The sequence below is a fragment of the Podarcis vaucheri genome, assembly GCF_965113315.1.
Source record: "Podarcis vaucheri genome assembly, chromosome: 5".
NCBI lineage: Eukaryota > Metazoa > Chordata > Lepidosauria > Squamata > Lacertidae > Podarcis > Podarcis vaucheri.
This window is the reverse complement of record NC_138763.1, coordinates 210,501-231,530: the sequence shown is the minus strand read 5'-3', so window position 1 is coordinate 231,530 and position 21,030 is coordinate 210,501. Positions and strand designations below refer to the sequence as shown.

The 21,030-nt window shown below is 46.0% G+C and overlaps 1 protein-coding gene and 1 long non-coding RNA gene across 2 annotated transcripts in view; both read left to right on the top strand.

Moving 5' to 3' along the window:
- Positions 1-10,385, top strand: part of LOC309533156 (maestro heat-like repeat family member 5) — a 41,368-nt gene extending 30,983 nt beyond the window's left edge. The window contains exons 11-14 of the mRNA XM_082224352.1: positions 50-185; positions 1,121-1,176; positions 2,244-2,393; positions 9,875-10,385. Of these exons, the coding sequence (XP_082080478.1) occupies positions 50-185; positions 1,121-1,176; positions 2,244-2,393; positions 9,875-10,033 (501 nt within the window). The 3' untranslated portion in view covers positions 10,034-10,385. The remainder of the gene's footprint in view (positions 1-49; positions 186-1,120; positions 1,177-2,243; positions 2,394-9,874) is intronic.
- A 248-nt stretch (positions 10,386-10,633) lies between these two features.
- LOC309533359 lies at positions 10,634-19,969 on the top strand. The gene is made up of 3 exons (XR_014220166.1): positions 10,634-10,864; positions 16,500-17,055; positions 19,338-19,969. It is a non-coding gene; the product is annotated as an uncharacterized lncRNA (long non-coding RNA).
- Positions 19,970-21,030: the final 1,061 nt, after the last annotated feature.

Below are 21,030 nucleotides of genomic sequence, written 5' to 3'. Positions count from 1 at the left end.
CTCTGTGGGACGAGGGCTGACTGTGCATCTCTCTCTCTCCACCTCCTAGGTATCCCAGGATTTCCCCCTTCTTGGGAGGCTGGTGGCGCTCTTGTCCCTTCACCTCACAGACAACGTGAAGGAGATTGGCCTGCAGTCAGCGGAGGCCTTGTACCATCTCCATTACATCATGATATCCAAAATGGGTGAGGGCGATGCTGGGAAATGGCTTGTTTCTTGTAAGCCGCAGGGTGGGAGGTCTGTAGCCCTCCAGAGGCTGCTCCAACTCCCATCATCCCTGAGTGTTGCCCATGCTGGCTGCTGCTGGGGTTGATCAGGGAGTTCAGGAGGGCCAGAATTCGTGCCAGCACTGGCCTAACGCCAACACCCTGTTGGCCAGAGACGAGAGGGCAGTCTTGGGGGAGGGATTCACTGCTGAAGAACATCAGAAAAGCCTTCTGGCCCAGCCCAGTCCAGCATCCTGTTCCCACAGGGGTTGACCAGATGCCTGTGGGAATCCAGCAAGCAGAATTCAAGCTCTTTCTACTCCTGTACTTTGCTGCCTCTGACCATGGAGGCAGAGCATAGCCATCCTGGCTAATAGCCATGGGTAGCCTTCTCTTCCATGAATTTGCCTCATCTTCTTTGAAAGCCATCTTGGTCCGTGGCCATCAGTGCCTCCTGTGGCAGGGAGTTCCAGAGTTTAGCTGTGCACTGCAAGAAGAAGGACCATCCTGAAACTTCAGTTTCATTGGAGGTCCAGTTGTTCTCATGTTCTGACGGTGAGAGAGAAAGCTTTCTCTCTCCACTTTCTCCATGCCATACATTGTGTCTCCTCTTCCTCGCCGTTTTTCTAAACGGAACCCCCCCCCCAAATGCTGCAACCAGCTCCACAAGCACCCCAGTCCTTTTGGTTGCCCCCTTCTGAACCTTTTCCCCAGTTCTGAATTATAATTTTTGAGGTGAAATCGATAATTGTTTTTGTTGGTCCCAGTGGGAAAACTGGAGGTTTTGAGCAGGGAGCACTAATGCTGGTTTCTTTTGCATGCATATTCCAAAACCCAACGCTGCTTAGGTAAGGAACTGGCGAAGAGGGGGAATAAAAATAAGAAAGGCAACATGGTCAGATGGGTCCGAGAAGACTTCTTCATCCCTGGGCCCTCCCTCTTCCACTACAACATCGCAAAAGTGGCCAAGGTAGGGGTGGCTTTTTGTACTCTTTATTGCTAAGACCGCAGCCACTCCCAGTTAGCAAAGATTTGCTCATTCGGGCCAATGGGGCCCTGCCCCACCAACTTCAGCCTGCCCTCAGGCAGCCCACGCCTTCTAGGGATGAGGGAGAGATTCAGAGCAGTTCACACTGGAAGCCAAACTATCAAATCGAGGCTTTCAGAAACAATAGGAGAACTGAAACACAACCCGCCTTTGAAATTCACATGTCCTTGAATTTCGCAATGCCAAACAGTGTGTAAAAAAATACATGCGCGAGCTATTAGTGTAAATAACATTCAGAAATGCATTGTATTAGAATCAATTGCTCAAAGACAAGTGCCCGGTAGCCTGAGCTGCATGCAGAATTCTACTTCTTGACATTCTGCCAGGTGCTGGGAGACCTGGGGTTCAGATCCCCCCTCAGCCCTGAAACTCACCAGTCAGTCCCAGTCTCTCAGTCTAGCCTCCCTCGTGAGACTGAAACGGGGAGGAGAGAGAACCATGCAGGGGCTCCTCAGGGCGGAAAAAGAATAGGAAAAGTGGACTCATTCGGAGCATCTTTCACGAGGCACGGCCAAGCCAGTGAACTATGCCAACCTTGTGGTGGGTGTTTTTGTTGTATATTAAGAACTAAGCACACAGCCGGCAGGTTCCCACCCAGTCTGTTTGGCATTGGTTATATAACGGATAGCCACTATTATTCACCCTCTCTGTTCCTGCGAGAATTTTTTTTAAATTTTCTAGTCTGATTTTAGATTGAACCTCTTCATGTTCCAATGTCATAACCAATTTAAGATGTGGATCGAAAATAGCAAGGCGTCACCTGACTTTTAGTTTTGTTTGTTGTAAAACCTTTCAGCTACTTAAATAAACACATAAATAGAATCACTGAATTGTAGAGTTGGAAGGGACGCGGGGGTCACTTAGTTCAACCCTCTCAAGGCAGAGTGGAGATGTCTTTCACTTGGTTTGTGAAGGCACCCTTGGACTACTGAAACGTGGTCAGAGTGTGGAGCAGAAGAAAACTCCCTCTTCTTTCTTCTTTGTGCCAGGCTTTTGGGGAGCACCTCACGCCCAGCCAGATCAACGAAGTCGTGTTGAAGGCGATTGACAACCTGATAGTGAAAGACAGAGCCGTCTCTCAGGCTGCAGGAAAGCTCCTAAGGTCCTTCCTTGATGAATGTGGAATGGAGATGGAAAACGTAAGGCTCAAAACGGAGGCAGGGGGAGCGGGTTTCTTCTAAATTAAAACATTCTCTTCGGACTTAGAATTAGCTTCTTTCTGGGAAGTAAGAAGGCATTGTGTGGGAAGTAAGAAGAGCCAGTGTGGTGTAGTGGTTAAGAGCGGTAGTCTCGTAATCTGGGGAACCGGGTTCGCTTCCCCGCTCATCCACATGCAGCTGCTGGGTGACCTTGGGCCAGTCACACTTCTCTGAAGTCTCTCAGCCCCACTCACCTCATAGAGTGTTTGTTGTGGGGGAGGAAGGGAAAGGAGAATGTTAGCCGCTTTGAGACTCCTTCAGGTAGTGATAAAGCGGGATATCAAATCCAAACTCTTCTTCTTCTTCAATTTCCGTGTCTGTGGCTCGCACCTCTGTTTTCATCCTGCTGCAGTTCGGCTTCCAAAAATCAAACACCCTGTTTTTCATCTCGCTGTCTGCTTTGGCAGTATTTTAATTACATTATTCCACCCTGTTCATTTCAGTGCAAAGGAAACACAATATGGGCAACACTGAGGTCAATTAATAAAACTTTGCTATGATCAAAATGATACCCTCCCAAAACTAACCTACCTATTCCAAACCCTCCCAATCTGGATTCCCCCAACACAACTCCGCAGAGGGCAGAGAAAACTACACTCTTTTATCTTCTCACATAAAAAAACAAAAATAAGCCCCAAATACCTGACCTCCCCACCTCAGAAGGAGGATGGGGAATCCCCAACATAGAAGCATATTACATTGCCAGCCAAATACTCCATATAATCCCATATATACTAGAAGATGAGACAAAACAATGGGTAGACCTAGAGAGGGACATAATTGAAAATACCAACCCCATCCCCACTAATCCCCCTGCCCTACCACCCATTATTCCACCATGCAGCACAAAACCTCCAGATAAAAACCTGGCAAACCAAAGGCTTATATCGCCTAATAGACTTCTGTAAAAATAACAAACCTTTGTCAACACAAGAAATACAAGTCAAACTAGAAGACACCCAAATGCCCTGGTTAACACAACCCCAATTACATGCCCTCTTAAACAATCCAACAATAAAATCAGCAGCAACTAGGCCCCTGATAACCTTTGAAAACCTCCTCCTAGCAACAAAGGGAAACGGTAAAGGGATGGTATCCGCAATATACAAAATACTACTCCAAAATCCCACAAACCCCCTAGACGGAATAAAAAAAACAATGGGAGAATGACATAGGCTATGAGATTAACCCCACTCAATGGATCAGAATGTGGTCTAAACCCCCCCTTTAAAGCCACATCAACGAAAAGAACTCACTCTGAAACTCACCTACAGGTGGTACCTAAGACCAAGAAAACTAGCGCTAATATGCCCAGGAACCTCACCAAAATGCTGGAGAGGGTGCACCTCCACAGGCACATACCTCCACATGTGGTGGGAGTGCCCCAAAATCCAACTATTCTGGACAACAGCCATACGAGAAATATGTAAAATAACTAAGCAAGTAATAGACATCACCCCAGAACTGGCCCTACTAAACATCTTCCAAGACAACAATGCCCACTTACACGACAAAGAACTCATAACCCACCTACTTTCAGCAGCCAGAAACACCATAACCAGACACTGGAGAGACTTGTCAGGAGTAAGCCTGGACCAATGGTACCAAATAGTATGGGAAACAGCCCTACTAGAAAAATTAACCAATAAACTGAAACTGACACAGGGACAAACAGAAGAAGACGCCTTCACCCCGGTATGGCTCCCCTTTATCACATACACAGCCCAACAAGACAATGACAATAATCCACCAACAGCATGCAAATCAATATGGCTAACCTGATCCAAAACACCCACCCACCCCACTCTCACACGAAAACAAAGATCACCACAGCCAATCACAAACAAACAACTACACCCTAGGCCAACCCCAACCTCTCTCACCACCAAAGGAACACAAGTGGAGAAACAATTTACATAGTTTTCTGAATCGAACCAGTCAATGTCAAGAATAGATCAAATATGTGTTTCGAATGAACTGACTCCAAGAATACTACAAGTTGAAATACAATCTAAAGTAATCTCAGATCATAATCCAATAAAATTGGAACTAAAATGCTTTGAAGAAAGAACATTTAGATGGAAAATTAAGGGTTATCTTTTGGATGACCAGAAAATTGTAGGAAAAGCACAAAAGAAACTAACTGAATACTTTGTTGAGAATTGCAACAAGCGTACAAAGATGAGCGTAGTATGGGACGCAAGCAAGGCTGTGATGTGAGGTTTTTTAATCCAGCAGAATTCATTGAAGAATAAAAACAGAGAAAAGGAGGGAAAGGAAATTTTAAAGCAGATAATGGACAATGAACAAAAATTTATTAGAAAACGAAATAACTCCAAAATAAAACAAGAAATTAAGACCTTGCAATCACAATTTGCAATGATAATAAACAAAGAAGTGGAATGGAATATTAAAAAGTTAAGACAGAGAAACTTTGAATTCGCTAACAAATCAGGCAAATGGCTTGCGAGGCAAATCAAAAAAAGAAAGGAGCAGAACACAATTAACAGAATCATTGTGAATGGCGAAGAGATAGATAATCCGAAAGAAATTAGAAAAGGATTCTTGGACTTTTACAGACAACCATATAAAAATAAAGAAAGGAATAATATGAGGGAAATTGAGAGATTTTTAAAAGGGAAAAAGGTGCAAAGGATCCCGGCAGATAAAAAAGACCAACTGAATGCCCTAATAGAGGGGAAAGAAGAAGAGTTTGGATTTGATATCCCGCCTTTCACTCCCCTTCAGGAGTCTCAAAGCGGCTAACAATCTCCTTTCCCTTCCTCCCCCACAACAAACACTCTGTGAGGTGAGTGGGGCTGAGAGACTTCAGGGAAGTGTGACTGGCCCAAGGTCACCCAGCAGCTGCATGTGGAGGAGCGGAGACGCGAACCCGGTTCCCCAGATAACGAGACTACCGCTCTTAACCACTGCACCACACTGGCCCCAGGGCCAGATGGATTTACATCAGGTTATTATAAAGAGTTAAAAGATGTTCTGATGATACCTTTAAAAGAAGTTATGAATAATATTTTAAAGGAAAGAGACATCCCAGAAACGTGGAAAGAAGCATTCATTACACTTATCCCAAAACAGGACTCGGATTTAACCCAAGTTAAAAACTATAGGCCTATTTCATTGCTGAATACAGACTACAAAATTTTTGCAGGGATCTTAGCAAGAGGAATGAAAAAGATATTATTAGAAACTATTCATAAGGATCAAGCAGGTTTCCTTCCAGGTAGACAGATGAAGGATAATGTAAGGAACATAATTAATATTTTGGAATATCTGACTGCCAGGAATGAGAAACAAGCTATATGTTTGTGGATGCAGAAAAGGCCTTTGACAACATAGCATGGGACTTTATGTTGAAAAATCTGGAGTATATGGAGGTGGGAAAAGAGTTTTTCAATGGGATAAAGGCAATATATACAGAACAGAGAGCTAAATTGATTGTAAATAATGTGACTACGGAAGATATTAAAATATCTAAAGGAACTAGGCAAGGATGTCTGCTTTCGCCATTGCTTTTTATAATGGTCCTGGAGGTCTTTCTTAATGCGATTAGACAAAACAAATTAATAAAAGGGATAACAGTTGGCCAGAATTAATATAAAGTTAAAGCCTTTGCAGACGATCTGGTAATAACGATTGAAGAACCAACAGAAAGTGTAAAAGAATTATTAGAGGAGATTGAACAATTTGGGAAAGTGGCAGGGTTCAAATTAAATAAGAAAACTAAAATAATTGCAAAAAATATGGAGCAAAGTATGATAGAAATAATGCAACAACAATCGCGAAGTATTGGAAGACACAAGATTTACCCACCTGGGAAGAATGGCAGATGAAGTTGATGGATTATATGTGTCAGGGGCTCAGGGACAGAGGCACAGGGCAGAGAGGAGATGGAGAGCGAAGGGGAAGGATCTGAGGGCAGCATAGGGGAGTATGACAGTGACCCGAGAGATTCCATGAGCTTCTCCAGCAAATCAGAAGATTCCCAGAAGGAGGCGCCGATGGTCAGGGCGAGGGGGGTCCCAGGGGGGACGCACCAGAAACAGGGGGCCAGCGGGGACTCCCAAAGCAGCAGCTGGAGATCAGGACCTGCTTCCCCACCAGAGCATAGTGGGGGGGGAAGAGTCCCAGGTGTCAGGTCCAGCTAGCCCCCCCGAAGGGGGAAGCAGTGACAGGAGCAGTGAAACGGTCAGGAGGAAGGTTACAGGCTGGGCGCGCGCGAAGTTCAAATGTACAGGCGCTCGAGACAGCAGGCAGCCCGGATCGGGAACCAGGTTGATGACCTGGTTAGTGGGGTAGAAGTGGAAGGATCATTAGGCGCGAGTGATCATGCTCTTCTGAAGTTTACTATACAGCGGAAAGGAGCAGCCAAGCATACTAGGACTCAATTTCTTGACTTTAAGAAAGCCGACTTCATAAAACTTAGGGAAGTGCTGGGTGAGATCCCATGGACAACAATACTAAAAGGAAAGGGAGTTCATGATGGCTGGGAGTTTGTTAAGAGGGAGATACTAAAAGCACAACGTCAGGCAATACCAATGAGACGGAAACATGGAAGGTGCCTAAAGAAGCCAGGGTGGCTATCTAAAGAACTTTTAACTGAGTTAAGATTAAAAAAGGATGTGTACAAAAAATGGAAAAGGGGGGAAACCACCAAAGAGGAATTCAAACAAATAGCCAGCACGTGTAGACACAAAGTCAGAAAAGCTAAAGCACAGAATGAACTCAGGCTTGCTAGAGAGGTTAAAAGCAACAAAAAAGGCTTCTATGGGTATGTTCGTAGCAAAAGGAAGAACAAAGAAACAGTGGGGTCACTCAGAGGAGAAGATGGTGAAATGCAAACAGGGGACACAGAAAGGGCTGAACTCCTCAATGCCTTCTTTGCCTCAGTCTTCTCCGATAAGGAAAACAATGCCCGACCTGAAGAATTTGGAGCAAATGATTCAGCAAAGGAAACACAGCCCAGAATAACTAAGGAGATAGTACAAGAATATTTGGCTAGTTTAGATGTATTCAAGTCTCCAGGGCCAGATGAACTGCATCCAAGAGTATTAAAAGAACTGGCAGATGTGATCTCAGAACCACTGGCAGTCATCTTTGAGAATTCCTGGAGAACAGGCGAAGTCCTGGCAGACTGGAGGAGGGCAAATGTTGTCCCTATTTTCAAAAAGGGGGAAAGAGAGGACCCAAATAATTACCGCCCAGTCAGTCTGACATCAATAGCAGGGAAGATTCTGGAGCAGATCATTAAGCAAACAGTCTGTGAGCACCTAGAAAGGAATGCTGTGATCACCAATAGTCAGCATGGATTTCTGAAAAATAAGTCATGTCAGACTAACCTGATCTCGTTTTTTGACAGAATTACAAGCCTGGTAGATGAAGGGAACGCAGTGAATGTAGCCTACCTTGATTTCAGCAAGGCATTTGACAAGGTGCCCCATGATATTCTTGTAAAGAAGCTGGTAAAATGCGGTCTTGACTATGCTACCACTCAGTGGATTTGTAACTGGCTGACTGACCGAACCCAAAGGGTGCTCATCAATGGTTCCTCTTCATCCCGGAGAAGAGTGACTAGTGGGGTGCCACAGGGTTCTGTCTTGGGCCCGGTCTTATTCAACATCTTTATCAACGACTTGGATGATGGACTCAAGGGCATCCTGATCAAATTTGCAGATGACACCAAACTGGGAGGGGTGGCTAACACCCCAGAGGACAGGATCACACTTCAAAACGACCTTGACAGATTAGAGAACTGGGCCAAAACAAACAAGATGAATTTTAACAGGGAGAAATGTAAAGTATTGCACTTGGGCAAAAAAAATGAGAGGCACAAATACAAGATGGGTGACACCTGGCCTGAGAGCAGTACATGTGAAAAGGATCTAGGAGTCTTGGTTGACCACAAACTTGACATGAGCCAACAGTGTGACATGGCAGCTAAAAAAGCCAATGCAATTCTGGGATGCATCAATAGGGGTATAGCATCTAGATCAAGGGAAGTAATAGTGCCACTGTATTCTGCTCTGGTCAGACCTCACCTGGAGTACTGTGTCCAGTTCTGGGCACCACAATTCAAGAAGGACAGTGACAAACTGGAACGTGTCCAGAGGAGGGCAACCAAAATGGTCCAAGGCCTGGAAACGATGCCTTATGAGGAACGGCTAAGGGAGCTGGGCATGTTTAGCCTGGAGAAGAGGAGGTTAAGGGGTGATATGATAGCCATGTTCAAATATATAAAAGGATGTCACATAGAGGAGGGAGAAAGGTTGTTTTCTGCTGCTCCGGAGAAGTGGACACGGAGCAATGGATCCAAACTACAAGAAAGAAGATTCCACCTAAACATTAGGAAGAACTTCCTGACAGTAAGAGCTGTTCGACAGTGGAATTTGCTGCCAAGGAGTGTGGTGGAGTCTCCTACTTTGGAGGTCTTTAAGCAGAGGCTTGACAACCATATGTCAGGAGTGCTCTGATGGTGTTTCCTTCTTGGCAGGGGGTTGGACTCGATGGCCCTTGCGGTCTCTTCCAACTCTATGATTCTATGATTCTATGATTCTATGATTCTATGACTGTAAACTCTTCCAATATGCAGTTACAGCTGCAAGGATTTTACTGGCCCAGAAATGGAAACAAGAGGAAATGCTGACTATTGAAGATTGGAGACTGAAACTGACAGACTATGCAGAATTGGACAAGCTAACTGGGGAAATTAGATATCTTAAGGACCAAAAGTTCATCGAAGACTGGGGGAAATTTGTAGAATATCTGAAAAATACATGTGATGTGCAAACAACGTTAGTGATACAGTGGTGCCCCACAAGACGAATGCCTCGCAAGACGAAAAACTCGCTAGACGAAAGAGTTTTCCGTTTTTTGAGTCGTTCTGCAAGACGAATTTCCCTATGGGCTTGCTTTGCAAGACAAAACGTCTTGCGAGTTCTTGCGAGTTTGTTTCCTTTTTCTTAAAGCCGCTAATAGCCGTGCTTCGCAAGACAAAAAAACCGCAAGACGAAGAGACTCGCGGAACGGATTAATTTCGTCTTGCGAGGCACCACTGTATTTCAAGAAGCACTGTGAAATTTGAGATGTATTGTTATAAAAAATAATAGAAGTGGGAGGGAAGACTAAAGACAATACTAAGGAGAAGGAATGCGTAATTAAGAGGTAATGATGGATGATTGTCAGAGAAGCTGAAGGAAGTCCAAAAAGAGAGAATTTATTTGTTAAAAATTGGATAAAATTGTATATCTGTGTTGTAAATCAATAAAAATTATTATAAAAAACACACAAGTGAACAGCAGAGAACCGGCACGAGTAACGCTGACACCAAACCCTCCATACATTAAGCAAAATAGAAACAGGTTCACCACACTTTCTCATGCTGGTCTTCTTTTATCTTCTTTCAGCTGCCTATGGTTGTGAAGGAGATTTACAACCATCTCCATCAGATCCTTGACACCCACACTAAGGATCAGACGCTTTCGGCTATTGTCAGCCTAGCCACCAAGCGCCTGCAGCCAGTCGTAGACAGCCTGTTGGACTGCTCGATGGAGTGTGATGAGTAAGTTTTTGTGATGTGAAAATGGGGAGGGCTAGATTTAAGGGGTTTCTTAATTTATATTTATTTATATTGAATTTCGTACTTGCAAAAAATTGTGCTCCAAGTTGTGGTTTCTTTCTTTGCTAATGTATGTGCAATATAAAGAAAATATCAAAGGCCTGACTTTTTTTAAGAAAAGGAAAAATGAAAAATTCTGTTTTGAAAAATTGCAGAAGTGCCACAGAGATCTGGAAGGCTCTGGTTGCCAACCAGTATTCCAGCGTCAAGCTGCTGAGACCCCTCCTGAAAAGGCTGCAGGATGCAGACCCCAAAGCGGAAGTCACTTCCAGGCGACGCAGCACTTCTCAAATGCCAATGGCGGTCAGTTTCTCTCTCCTGGATTGTTTTGAATGGGAGCTGGATGGGGCTGGGGGCTTCTTGCTGGGAGGGGGGTGCATCTTCATAAGTGGTCCATCCTGTGAGCACCTGCTTTGTATGCAGAAGGGCCCCAGCATCTCCATGTCGGGGAGTCCCTCGCCTGAAACCCTGGACAGCCACTGCTAGTCAGTGTAGACAACACTGAGTGAGATGGACCGAGGCTCTGAGTCGCGTCTGAGATCTTGATCTGACGATGACCTCTGCTGAATGCCGTTCTCCTCTCCTTGTCCCTCCAGGCTACCAACGCTCTGTGTCACATCCTGTCGTTCCCTGAGGCTGCAGGCATCCTGAAGATGAAGTTCCACCACCTGCTCTTTGCACTTAGCACTCAGATCTGTTTTGTCCATGAGGCGAGAAGAAGAGGTTCGAGGGCGTCAAGTCTAATCCCGGAGCCCTCTTCGCATCTCCATCCGCTGACGTGAGGGACCTGCTAATGCATTTGGGGGGGCCCTCCCTTCTCTCTCTGACCCATAGGCTCAGCCCTCCCCCAAGAGATAGGTTTCATTTGGACATGGAGGTTCTGCTTAGGTTAGATAGCTAGGAGACCCAGGCTTCCCCAACCCCTGTGCTCTTCAGTCGCTTTGGACCACAACTGCCACCAGCCCCAGCCAGCATAACTGGGCTGAAGATGGGAGTTGTAGCCCAAAACATCTGAAGGACACTCGGATGGGAGAGGATGCAAAAAGGGTTTTCTTGTGTGTGTGTGTGTTTCTTTGTGGCTGATTAGCTGTTTTCCCTGTGTAAAGGTCAGAGGGGGCAGGGTTTCTGTTGAGGCAGGGGATTAGCTGTGGGAGGAGCTTATCAGAGTTTGCAGGGCAGCAGTTGAAGAAGGAGCAAAAAGGGTTTTCTTGTGTGTGTGTGTTTCTTTGTGGCTGATTATCTGTTTTCCCTGTGTAAAGGTCAGAGGGGGCAGGGTTTCTGTTGAGGCAGGGGATTAGCTGTGGGAGGAGCTTATCAGAGTTTGCAGGGCAGCAGTTGAAGAAGGAGCAAAAAGGGTTTTCTTGTGTGTGTGTGTTTCTTTGTGGCTGATTAGCTGTCTTCCCTGTGTAAAGGTCAGAGGGGGGCAGGGTTTCTGTTGAGGCAGGGGATTAGCTGTGGGAGGAGCTTATCAGAGTTTGCAGGGCAGCAGTTGAAGAAGGAGCAAAAAGGGTTTTCTTGTGTGTGTGTGTTTCTTTGTGGCTGATTAGCTGTTTTCCCTGTGTAAAGGTCAGAGGGGGGCAGGGTTTCTGTTGAGGCAGGGGATTAGCTGTGGGAGGAGCTTATCAGAGTTTGCAGGGCAGCAGCGCGCGCCTAGCGGCGCGCGCACTTATATCCATCTTTTAGATTTAGGGGAGCTAGTCTCAAACGTTTGTGGGGGGAGACCTAGGTTTTTTTGTTTTTGTTTTTGTTTGGTGGGGGAAGTTATTTGTCCTGTCTTCAAGCTTGTTATGATGGAGGACCTCTGTAGCCACCCCCAACGACACGATCTCAAGATGGAAGGGGAGGGAACAGCTGCAGTCGCCTGCGATTCCTGCGCAATGTTTGCCATCTTGCCAAAGGTTGCAGGCAGCTTTACCTGCAGCAATTGCATGTTGATTGCCCTCTTAAAAGACAAAGTCCAGCAACTGGAGGAACGTGTAGCTACGCTCCAAAGAATTAGAGAGCTGGAGCTCTTCTTGGAAGCAACAGAGCACACCGTCTCCACCAAGGAGGAGGCAGAGTCTAGTTCACCAACACAGGAGCCAGATATATGGAGAAACGTGACTCAAAGAAGTAGGAGGCCCAGGGTTCACTCTGAATGTTTAGAAATACACAATCACTTTGAGGTCCTCTCCCCTAGCATGGAAGACGAAGAGCAGACTCCATTTGAGGATCTCTCCCTCATTACAGTCGATCAGGTATATGAAGACAAGCAGCAAAGTCAGTCCTCAGGGAATGTGCAGGCGACCTTGGAACGGACAGCTCACGGAAGAACCCCGACCAAACCCAAGAGGAGGCGTGTAGTGGTGATAAGGGATTCCCTACTGAGGGGAACAGAAGCAGTGATCTGTGGGCCTGACAAGATGTCTCGGGAAGTGTGCTGTCTCCCCGGGGCTAAGATCCAAGATGTAACTGAACGACTGCAAGGAATCATAAAACCCACTGACAAATACCCCTTCCTCTTTGTTCATGTGGGAACCAATGACACTGCAAGCAATAGCCTCCAGAAGATCAAAAGAGACTACGAGGCTCTGGGCAGGAAATTGAAGCAACTAAATGCACAAATTGTCATCTCATCTGTCCTCCCAGTTGAACGACGTGGCCCAGGGAGAGAGGGGAAAATAGTGGAAGTGAACAGCTGGCTTCGCAAATGGTGTAAACAGGAACGGTTTGGATTCTTAGATCACGGACTGCAGTTTCTTGAAGATGGACTTCTGGCAAGTGATGGGCTGCACCTCACAACGGTTGGGAGGAATGTTTTTGCCAAAAATCTCAGAAACCTCATCAGGAGGGCTTTAAACTGACTAATGTGGGGGAGGGAGACAGTGCTCCTGAAGGTAGGAGTCTATCAATTGATGAAGATGATCATCCAAATGTCATAGACCAAATGGAGCAAACAGCACGCAGACCTAGTGATGGGAGGAAAAAATCCTTAAATAAGAGACACGGAGGAATGATTAATGGACTTCAATGTCTGTACACTAATGCGCAAAGCATGGGAAATAGACAAGATGAGCTTGAGCTCTTGGTACAGCAAACTAAATATGACATAATAGGCATCACTGAAACCTGGTGGGATAAGTCCCACGATTGGAATGTAATAATGGGGGATACAATCTATTTCAGAGAAACAGACCAGACAAGAAAGGAGGAGGAGTGGCGTTATATGTCAAGGATGTGTATACCTGTGAAGAGATCCAAGATTTAGATCCTCAGAGCCAAAGTGAGAGCATTTGGGTCAAAATTAAGGGAGAGAAGAATAACAGAGACCTCATTGTGGGAGTTTACTATAGATCCCCAAGCCAAATGGAGGACATAGATGATGCCTTCCTGGAACAGATGGCCAAGCATGCAAAAGGAAGGGAGATAGTAGTAATGGGGGACTTCAATTACCCGGATATTTGTTGGACGTCAAACTCAGCCAAGAGCATAAGGTCAAACAGATTCCTCACTGGCCTTGCAGACAACTTCATTGTCCAGAAAGTGGGAGAAGCAACAAGAGGAACAGCCATTTTAGATCTGGTCCTAACCAATGTTGATGACCTGGTTAGTGGGGTAGAAGTGGAAGGATCATTAGGCACGAGTGATCATGCTCTTCTGAAGTTTACTATACAGCGGAAAGGAGCAGCCAAGCATACTAGGACTCAATTTCTTGACTTTAAGAAAGCCGACTTCATAAAACTTAGGGAAGTGCTGGGTGAGATCCCATGGACAGTAATACTAAAAGGAAAGGGAGTTCATGATGGCTGGGAGTTTGTTAAGAGGGAGATACTAAAAGCACAACGTCAGGCAATACCAATGAGACGGAAACATGGAAGGTGCCTAAAGAAGCCAGGGTGGCTATCTAAAGAACTTTTAACTGAGTTAAGATTAAAAAAGGATGTGTACAAAAAATGGAAAAGGGGGGAAACCACCAAAGAGGAATTCAAACAAATAGCCAGCACGTGTAGACACAAAGTCAGAAAAGCTAAAGCACAGAATGAACTCAGGCTTGCTAGAGAGGTTAAAAGCAACAAAAAAGGCTTTTATGGGTATGTTCGTAGCAAAAGGAAGAACAAAGAAACAGTGGGGTCACTCAGAGGAGAAGATGGTGAAATGCAAACAGGGGACACAGAAAGGGCTGAACTCCTCAATGCTTTCTTTGCCTCAGTCTTCTCCGATAAAGAAAACAATGCCCGACCTGAAGAATTTGGAGCAAATGATTCAGCAAAGGAAACACAGCCCAGTATAACTAAGGAGATAGTACAAGCATATTTGGCTAGTTTGGATGTATTCAAGTCTCCAGGGCCAGATGAACTGCATCCAAGAGTATTAAAAGAACTGGCAGATGTGATCTCAGAACCACTGGCAGTCATCTTTGAGAATTCCTGGAGAACAGGCGAAGTCCCGGCAGACTGGAGGAGGGCAAATGTTGTCCCTATTTTCAAAAAGGGGGAAAGAGAGGACCCAAATAATTACCGCCCAGTCAGTCTGACATCAATAGCAGGGAAGATTCTGGAGCAGATCATTAAGCGAACAGTCTGTGAGCACCTAGAAAGGAATGCTGTGATCACCAATAGTCAGCATGGATTTCTGAAAAATAAGGCATGTCAGACTAACCTGATCTCGTTTTTTGACAGAATTACAAGCCTGGTAGATGAAGGGAACGCAGTGGATGTAGCCTACCTTGATTTCAGCAAGGCATTTGACAAGGTGCCCCATGATATTCTTGTAAAGAAACTGGTAAAATGCGGTCTTGACTATGCTACCACTCAGTGGATTTGTAACTGGCTGACTGACCGAACCCAAAGGGTGCTCATCAATGGTTCCTCTTCATCCTGGAGAAGAGCGACTAGTGGGGTGCCACAGGGTTCTGTCTTGGGCCCGGTCTTATTCAACATCTTTATCAACTTCTTGGATGATGGACTCAAGGGCATCCTGATCAAATTTGCAGATGGCACCAAACTGGGAGGGGTGGCTAACACCCCAGAGGACAGGATCACACTTCAAAACGACCTTGACAGATTAGAGAACTGGGCCAAAACAAACAAGATGAATTTTAACAGGGAGAAATGTAAAGTATTGCACTTGGGCAAAAAAAATGAGAGGCACAAATACAAGATGGGTGACACCTGGCTTGAGAGCAGTACATGTGAAAAGGATCTAGGAGTTTTGGTTGACCACAAACGTGACATGAGCCAACAGTGTGACGCGGCAGCTAAAAAAGCCAATGCAATTCTGGGCTGCATCAATAGGAGTATAGCATCTAGATCAAGGGAAGTAATAGTGCCACTGTATTCTGCTCTGGTCAGACCACACCTGGAGTACTGTGTCCAGTTCTGGGCACCACAATTCAAGAAGGACAGTGACAAACTGGAACGTGTCCAGAGGAGGGCAACCAAAATGGTCCAAGGCCTGGAAACGATGCCTTATGAGGAACGGCTAAGGGAGCTGGGCATGTTTAGCCTGGAGAAGAGGAGGTTAAGGGGTGATATGATAGCCATGTTCAAATATATAAAAGGATGTCACATAGAGGAGGGAGAAAGGTTGTTTTCTGCTGCTCTGGAGAAGCGGAGACGGAGCAATGGATCCAAACTACAAGAAAGAAGATTCCACCTAAACATTAGGAAGAACTTCCTGACAGTAAGAGCTGTTCGACAGTGGAATTTGCTGCCCAGGAGTGTGGTGGAGTCTCCTTCTTTGGAGGTCTTTAAGCAGAGGCTTGACAACCATATGTCAGGAGTGCTCTGATGGTGTTTCCTGCTTGGCAGGGGGTTGGACTCGATGGCCCTTGTGGCCTCTTCCAACTCTATGATTCTATGATTCTATGATTCTATGATGCTGGAGGCTCTCCCGCACGATGGGCTGATTTGGGTGTGGTGGGACTCACGTGTCATGAAACCTTAAGTCTCCATCACAGCCAAAAGGTTGCCCCTTGTGCTGGAAACATGGGGGAGGCTGCAGGGGGTGATGGTTGGGGTTGGACTGCAAGATGTCAAGGACCTAAAACTCCCCAGATGAGCATACCCAGGCCTTGTGCTCATCATCGGAAGCCCCTCTTCACTTGTGCCTCCTCCACACAAGAAGGGGCCTTTTCTGTGGTGGCTCCCCATTAGTGGGTTGCTCTCCCCAGAGGGGCTTGCCTGGTGCCTTTATATGCCAGGCAAAAATGGTCCTCTTCAATCAGGCCATTGGCTGATTCACCTCCTATGCCCTTTCAACTGTGTTTGTTGGAGGGAGAGGAGTTATTGGTTTGCTTTGGTTCTTGTTTTTATTCTGTATTTTGTGCTTTTTAACTTGCATTTTTATGTTGTGAACTGCTCGGAGATCTACAGGTGAAGGGCAGTATACAAATTTTAAAAATATAATCTTCTTAATTCCTTCACTTGACTCAGGATCGCTGTGAAGGCCCTGAAACAACTGATTGGGCGTCTTGAATACCTTGATGATTCTGAGGCTTTGGGGTTGCAAAGCTGCTGGGATATGCTGTCAAGTCCAGAAAGCTTTTTCAAAGGCATTCGTCTTCTGGCAAGGTAAGAAGGTGAAAAGGACTGGCAGGTGAGGCATGAAGAGCAAGGCCTGCTTTCTGGGGAAATGGGGATAAACTTCTTATTTATTTCAGAAAATGTACCATATTGTTCACTCTATAAGACGCAATTTTCCCCTCCTAAAAAGTAAGGGGAAATGTGTGTGCGTCTTATGGAGCGAATGCAGGTGGGAGGCTCTGCTCAGCGTTCAAGTAACCTGGTGGTGGTGGTGGTTGTGCAGGAACACTGAGCGGTTCTTCCTGCCAGCTTCAGGCTTGTGAATCCTTTGCTCTTACTCTTATGTTTCAGGACCTTATTCACCTCCTCACCCAAAGAGTACAGGAGGATTTCCCGATTGGCAAAAGAATATATGTGCTCTCCAAACAATCAAAAGAGAGCCATCGGCATGGCGTTTTACTTTGAGGTAGGAACTGGAAACAGGGAATGCCTGTTCTAATGTCTCTTTTATATATATATATATATATCTATTAAGATTTTACAAATTATATCAAACAAAACAATACACACAAACACAAAAAAAGAACAAGTATAATTTCAAAACCTTATTTTCTTAAAACTTACTTCACTGACCTCCTCATACCTCCCCTTTCTGCATTCCTATTTCAAATATTTAGTTCAGCAAATCCTCACCCTTAATTTTATCTAATTGTCGACCTTTCTTTTCTTTTAACTTAATCTTTACAGCTGTACTCCATTTAATTTCTAAAACCACATCATTCTAGCACTCATTTATTTTACAATGTTTCCTAAGATAGTTCTTAAATTTCTTCCAATCTTCTTCCGCCGTCTCTTTCCCCTGGTCCCGGATTCTGCCAGTCATTTATGCTAGTCCCATATAGTCAATCACCTTCATCTGCCATTCTTCCAAGGTGGGTAGAACTTGTGTCTTCCAATACTTTGCGATGAGTATTCTTGCTGCTGTTGTAGCATACATAAAGAATGTTCTATCTTTCTTTGGCACCAATTGGCCGACAATGCCCAGGAGAAAGGCCTCTGGTTTCTTAAGGAAGGTATATTTAAATACCATTTTCATTTCATTATATAGCATTTCCCAGAAAGCCTTAATCTTTGGGCACGTCCACCAAAGGTGAAAAAAAGTACCTTCAGTTTCTTTACATTTCCAACATTTATTATCAGGCAAGTGGTAAATTTTTGCAAGCTTGACTGGGGTCATGTACCACCTATAAATCATTTTCATAATATTTTCCTTTAAGGCATTACATGCCGTAAATTTCATACCGGTGGTCCACAACTCTTCCCAGTCAGCAAACATAATGTTATGACCAATATCTTGTGCCCACTTTATCATAGCTGATTTCACTGTTTCATCTTGTGTATTCCATTTCAACAGCAAGTTATACATTCTTGACAAGTTCTTAGTATTGGGTTCTATCAGTTCTGTTTCTAATTTTGATTTTTCCACCTGGAAGCCAATTTTCCTGTCCAACTTAAAAACCTCCATTATTTGGTAATAATGGAGCCAGTCTCTCACTTTGTCTTTTAATTTCTCAAAACTCTGCAATTTAAATTTATCCCCCTCTTGTTCCAAAATTTCCCAATATTTCGGCCATTTTGCCTCCATATTGAGTTTTTTCACAGCCTTAGCTTCCATTGGCGACAACCACCTTGGGGTTTTATTTTCCAACAGGTTTTTATATCTAATCCAGACATTATATAATGCTTTCCTGAGAATATGATTTTTAAAAGCTTTGTGAGCTTTAACCTTGTCATACCATAAACATGCATGCCACCCAAAAATATTGTTAAAACCTTCTAAATCCAAAATGTCTTTGTTCTCAAGAAGCAGCCAGTCTTTCAACCAGCAGAAAGCTGCTGATTCATAGTAAAGTTTAAAGTCCGGCAGGGCAAATCCCCCTCTTTCTTTTGCATCAGTTAAAATCTTAAATTTTATTCTGGGTTTCTTTCCCTGCCAGACAAATTTCGAGATATCTTTCTGCCACTTCTTGAAACAATCCATCTTGTCCACGATTTGCAATGTTTGAAACAAAAACAACATTCTAGGCAATACATTCATTTTGATCACAGCAATACGGCCCAACAGTGAAAGCTTCAAATTTGACCATATTTCTAGATCCTTTTTTACTTCCGTCCAGCATTTCTCATAATTGTCTTTAAATAAATTCACATTTTTAGCTGTCATGTTAATCCCCAAGTATTTCACTTTCTTAACCACAGTTAAACCCATTTCATTCTGGAACCTCTCCCTTTCAGTAACTGTTAAATTTTTCTCTAATACCTTAGTCTTTCATTTATTCAGTTTAAATCCTGCGACTTGACCAAACTCTTGAATTAATTCTAAGACTCTTTTAGTACTAGTGTCTGGCTCTTGTAATGTAAGTACCAAGTCATCTGCGAATGCTCTCAGTTTGTACTGTTTAACTCCGACCTGTACCCCTTTAACCAGCTGGTCCCTTCTAATCATGTTCAGCAAAACCTCCAGGACCGATATAAAAAGCAATTATTTCTAATGTTTCTTATGGTTTCTTTATTCCTCGCAATTTAACTGTCAAATGTTCTTTAGCATTTACACATTTTTTATTTAATTGTACAACTTCAGCTGCATTCACTGCTATCATGTCTAATATATATGGACAATGTTTTTTGATAGAAGATGAATGCATACATAATAAAAGATGCACTTACAGTGGCTTTGCTCCAACTTAGGGGATGTCTGACTCCGATACGGACACTTCCATGACCTAGTGCGCAAGTTACTGCAGGCAGCAATCATACAGGTATTCCGTTAATGGATGGACAAGTCTTCACCTTTGGAAGGCTAAGATTTTTCTTAAAATTACATTTTTATATGTACTATTGGAAACACCTTAAAGCTGGTATAAGTTCATATGTATTTATTTTTGCCTGCTTTAAAGATTGATTTTTGTGTGTCTGCTGGTTTATTATATATCTTTTTTTCTCTTTGTTACGCTATGTATCGGGGTGGGGAGACTAATAATAATAATAATAATAATAATAATAATAATAATAATAATCCTTTGCTCATCCAAATAAGCTGTTTTCATTTATTTATTGAGGCCACTAAGTCTTTGAACGGAAGAGATTTCTCCAGTTTCAAGCCTCATCTCATGCTCTTTATGAGCCAAGTCCAAACCCTCCTGCAGTTCAGACCCATCTTAGGATGTGTTTGCTTCAGCATGATTCCAACCAGCTCATACTCCTTCCTTCCCTTTCCCACCAAAATGTACCTGACTGTGAGAGCAGAGGCGAATTAGATTGGGAGGGCCATGCCCAGCCCTAGAGGTTGGAATGCGGAGTCCAGGCCCACCAGAAACCAGCAGAGAGACCGCCCGTCCTGCCGCCGCCGCCCGGCCCGTGAGACCGCCCATCCTGCCACCGCCGCTCGGCCAGTGAGACCGCCCGTCCTGCCGCCGCCCTGCCCGTGAGACTGCCTGTCCTGCCGCCGCCGCCCGGCCCGTGAGACCGCCCATCCTGCCGCCGCCGCCCAGCCCGTGAGACCGCCCGTCCTGCCGCCGCCGCCCTGCCCGTGAGACCGCCCTTCCTGCCGCCGCCGCCCGGCCCGTGAGACCGCCCATCCTGCCGCCGAAGCCCTGCCCGTGAGACTGCCCGTCCTGCCGCCGCCGCCCGGCCCGTGAGAATGCCCGTCCTGCCGCCGCCGCCCGGCCCGTGAGACCGCCCATCCTGCCGCCGCCGCTCGGCCAGTGAGACCGCCCGTCCTGCCGCCGCCCTGCCCGTGAGACTGCCCGTCCTGCCGCCGCCGCCCGGCCCGTGAGACCGCCCTTCCTGGCGCCGCCGCCCGGCCCGTGAGACCGCCCTTCCTGCCGCCGCCACCCTACCGGTGAGAACGCCCGTCGTGCCGCCGCCGCCCGGCCTGTGAGACTGCCCGTCCTGCCGCCGCCGCCCGGCCCGTGAGACCGCCCGTCCTGCCGCCGCCACCCTACCGGTGAGAACGCCTGTCGTGCCGCCGCAGCCCAGCCTGTGAGACCGCCCGTCCTGCCGCCGCCCGGCCCGTGAGACCGCCCGTCGTGCCGCCGCCGCCCAGCCCGTGAGACCGCCCGTCCTGCCGCCGCCGCCCAGCCCGTGAGACTGCCCGTGCTGCCGCCGCCACCCGGCCCGTGAGACCGCCCGTCCTGTTGCCGCCGCCCGGCCCGTGAGAACGCCCGTCCTGCCGCCGCCCGGCCTGTGAGACCGCCCGTCCTGCCGCCGCCGCCCGGCCCGTGAGACCGCCCGTCCTGCCGCCGCCGCCCGGCCCGTGAGAACGCCCGTCCTGCCGCCACCGCCCTGCCCGTGAGACCGCCCGTCATGCCGCCGCCACCCTACCGGTGAGAACGCCTGTCGTGCCGCCGCCGCCCAGCCTGTGAGACAGCTCGTCCTGCCG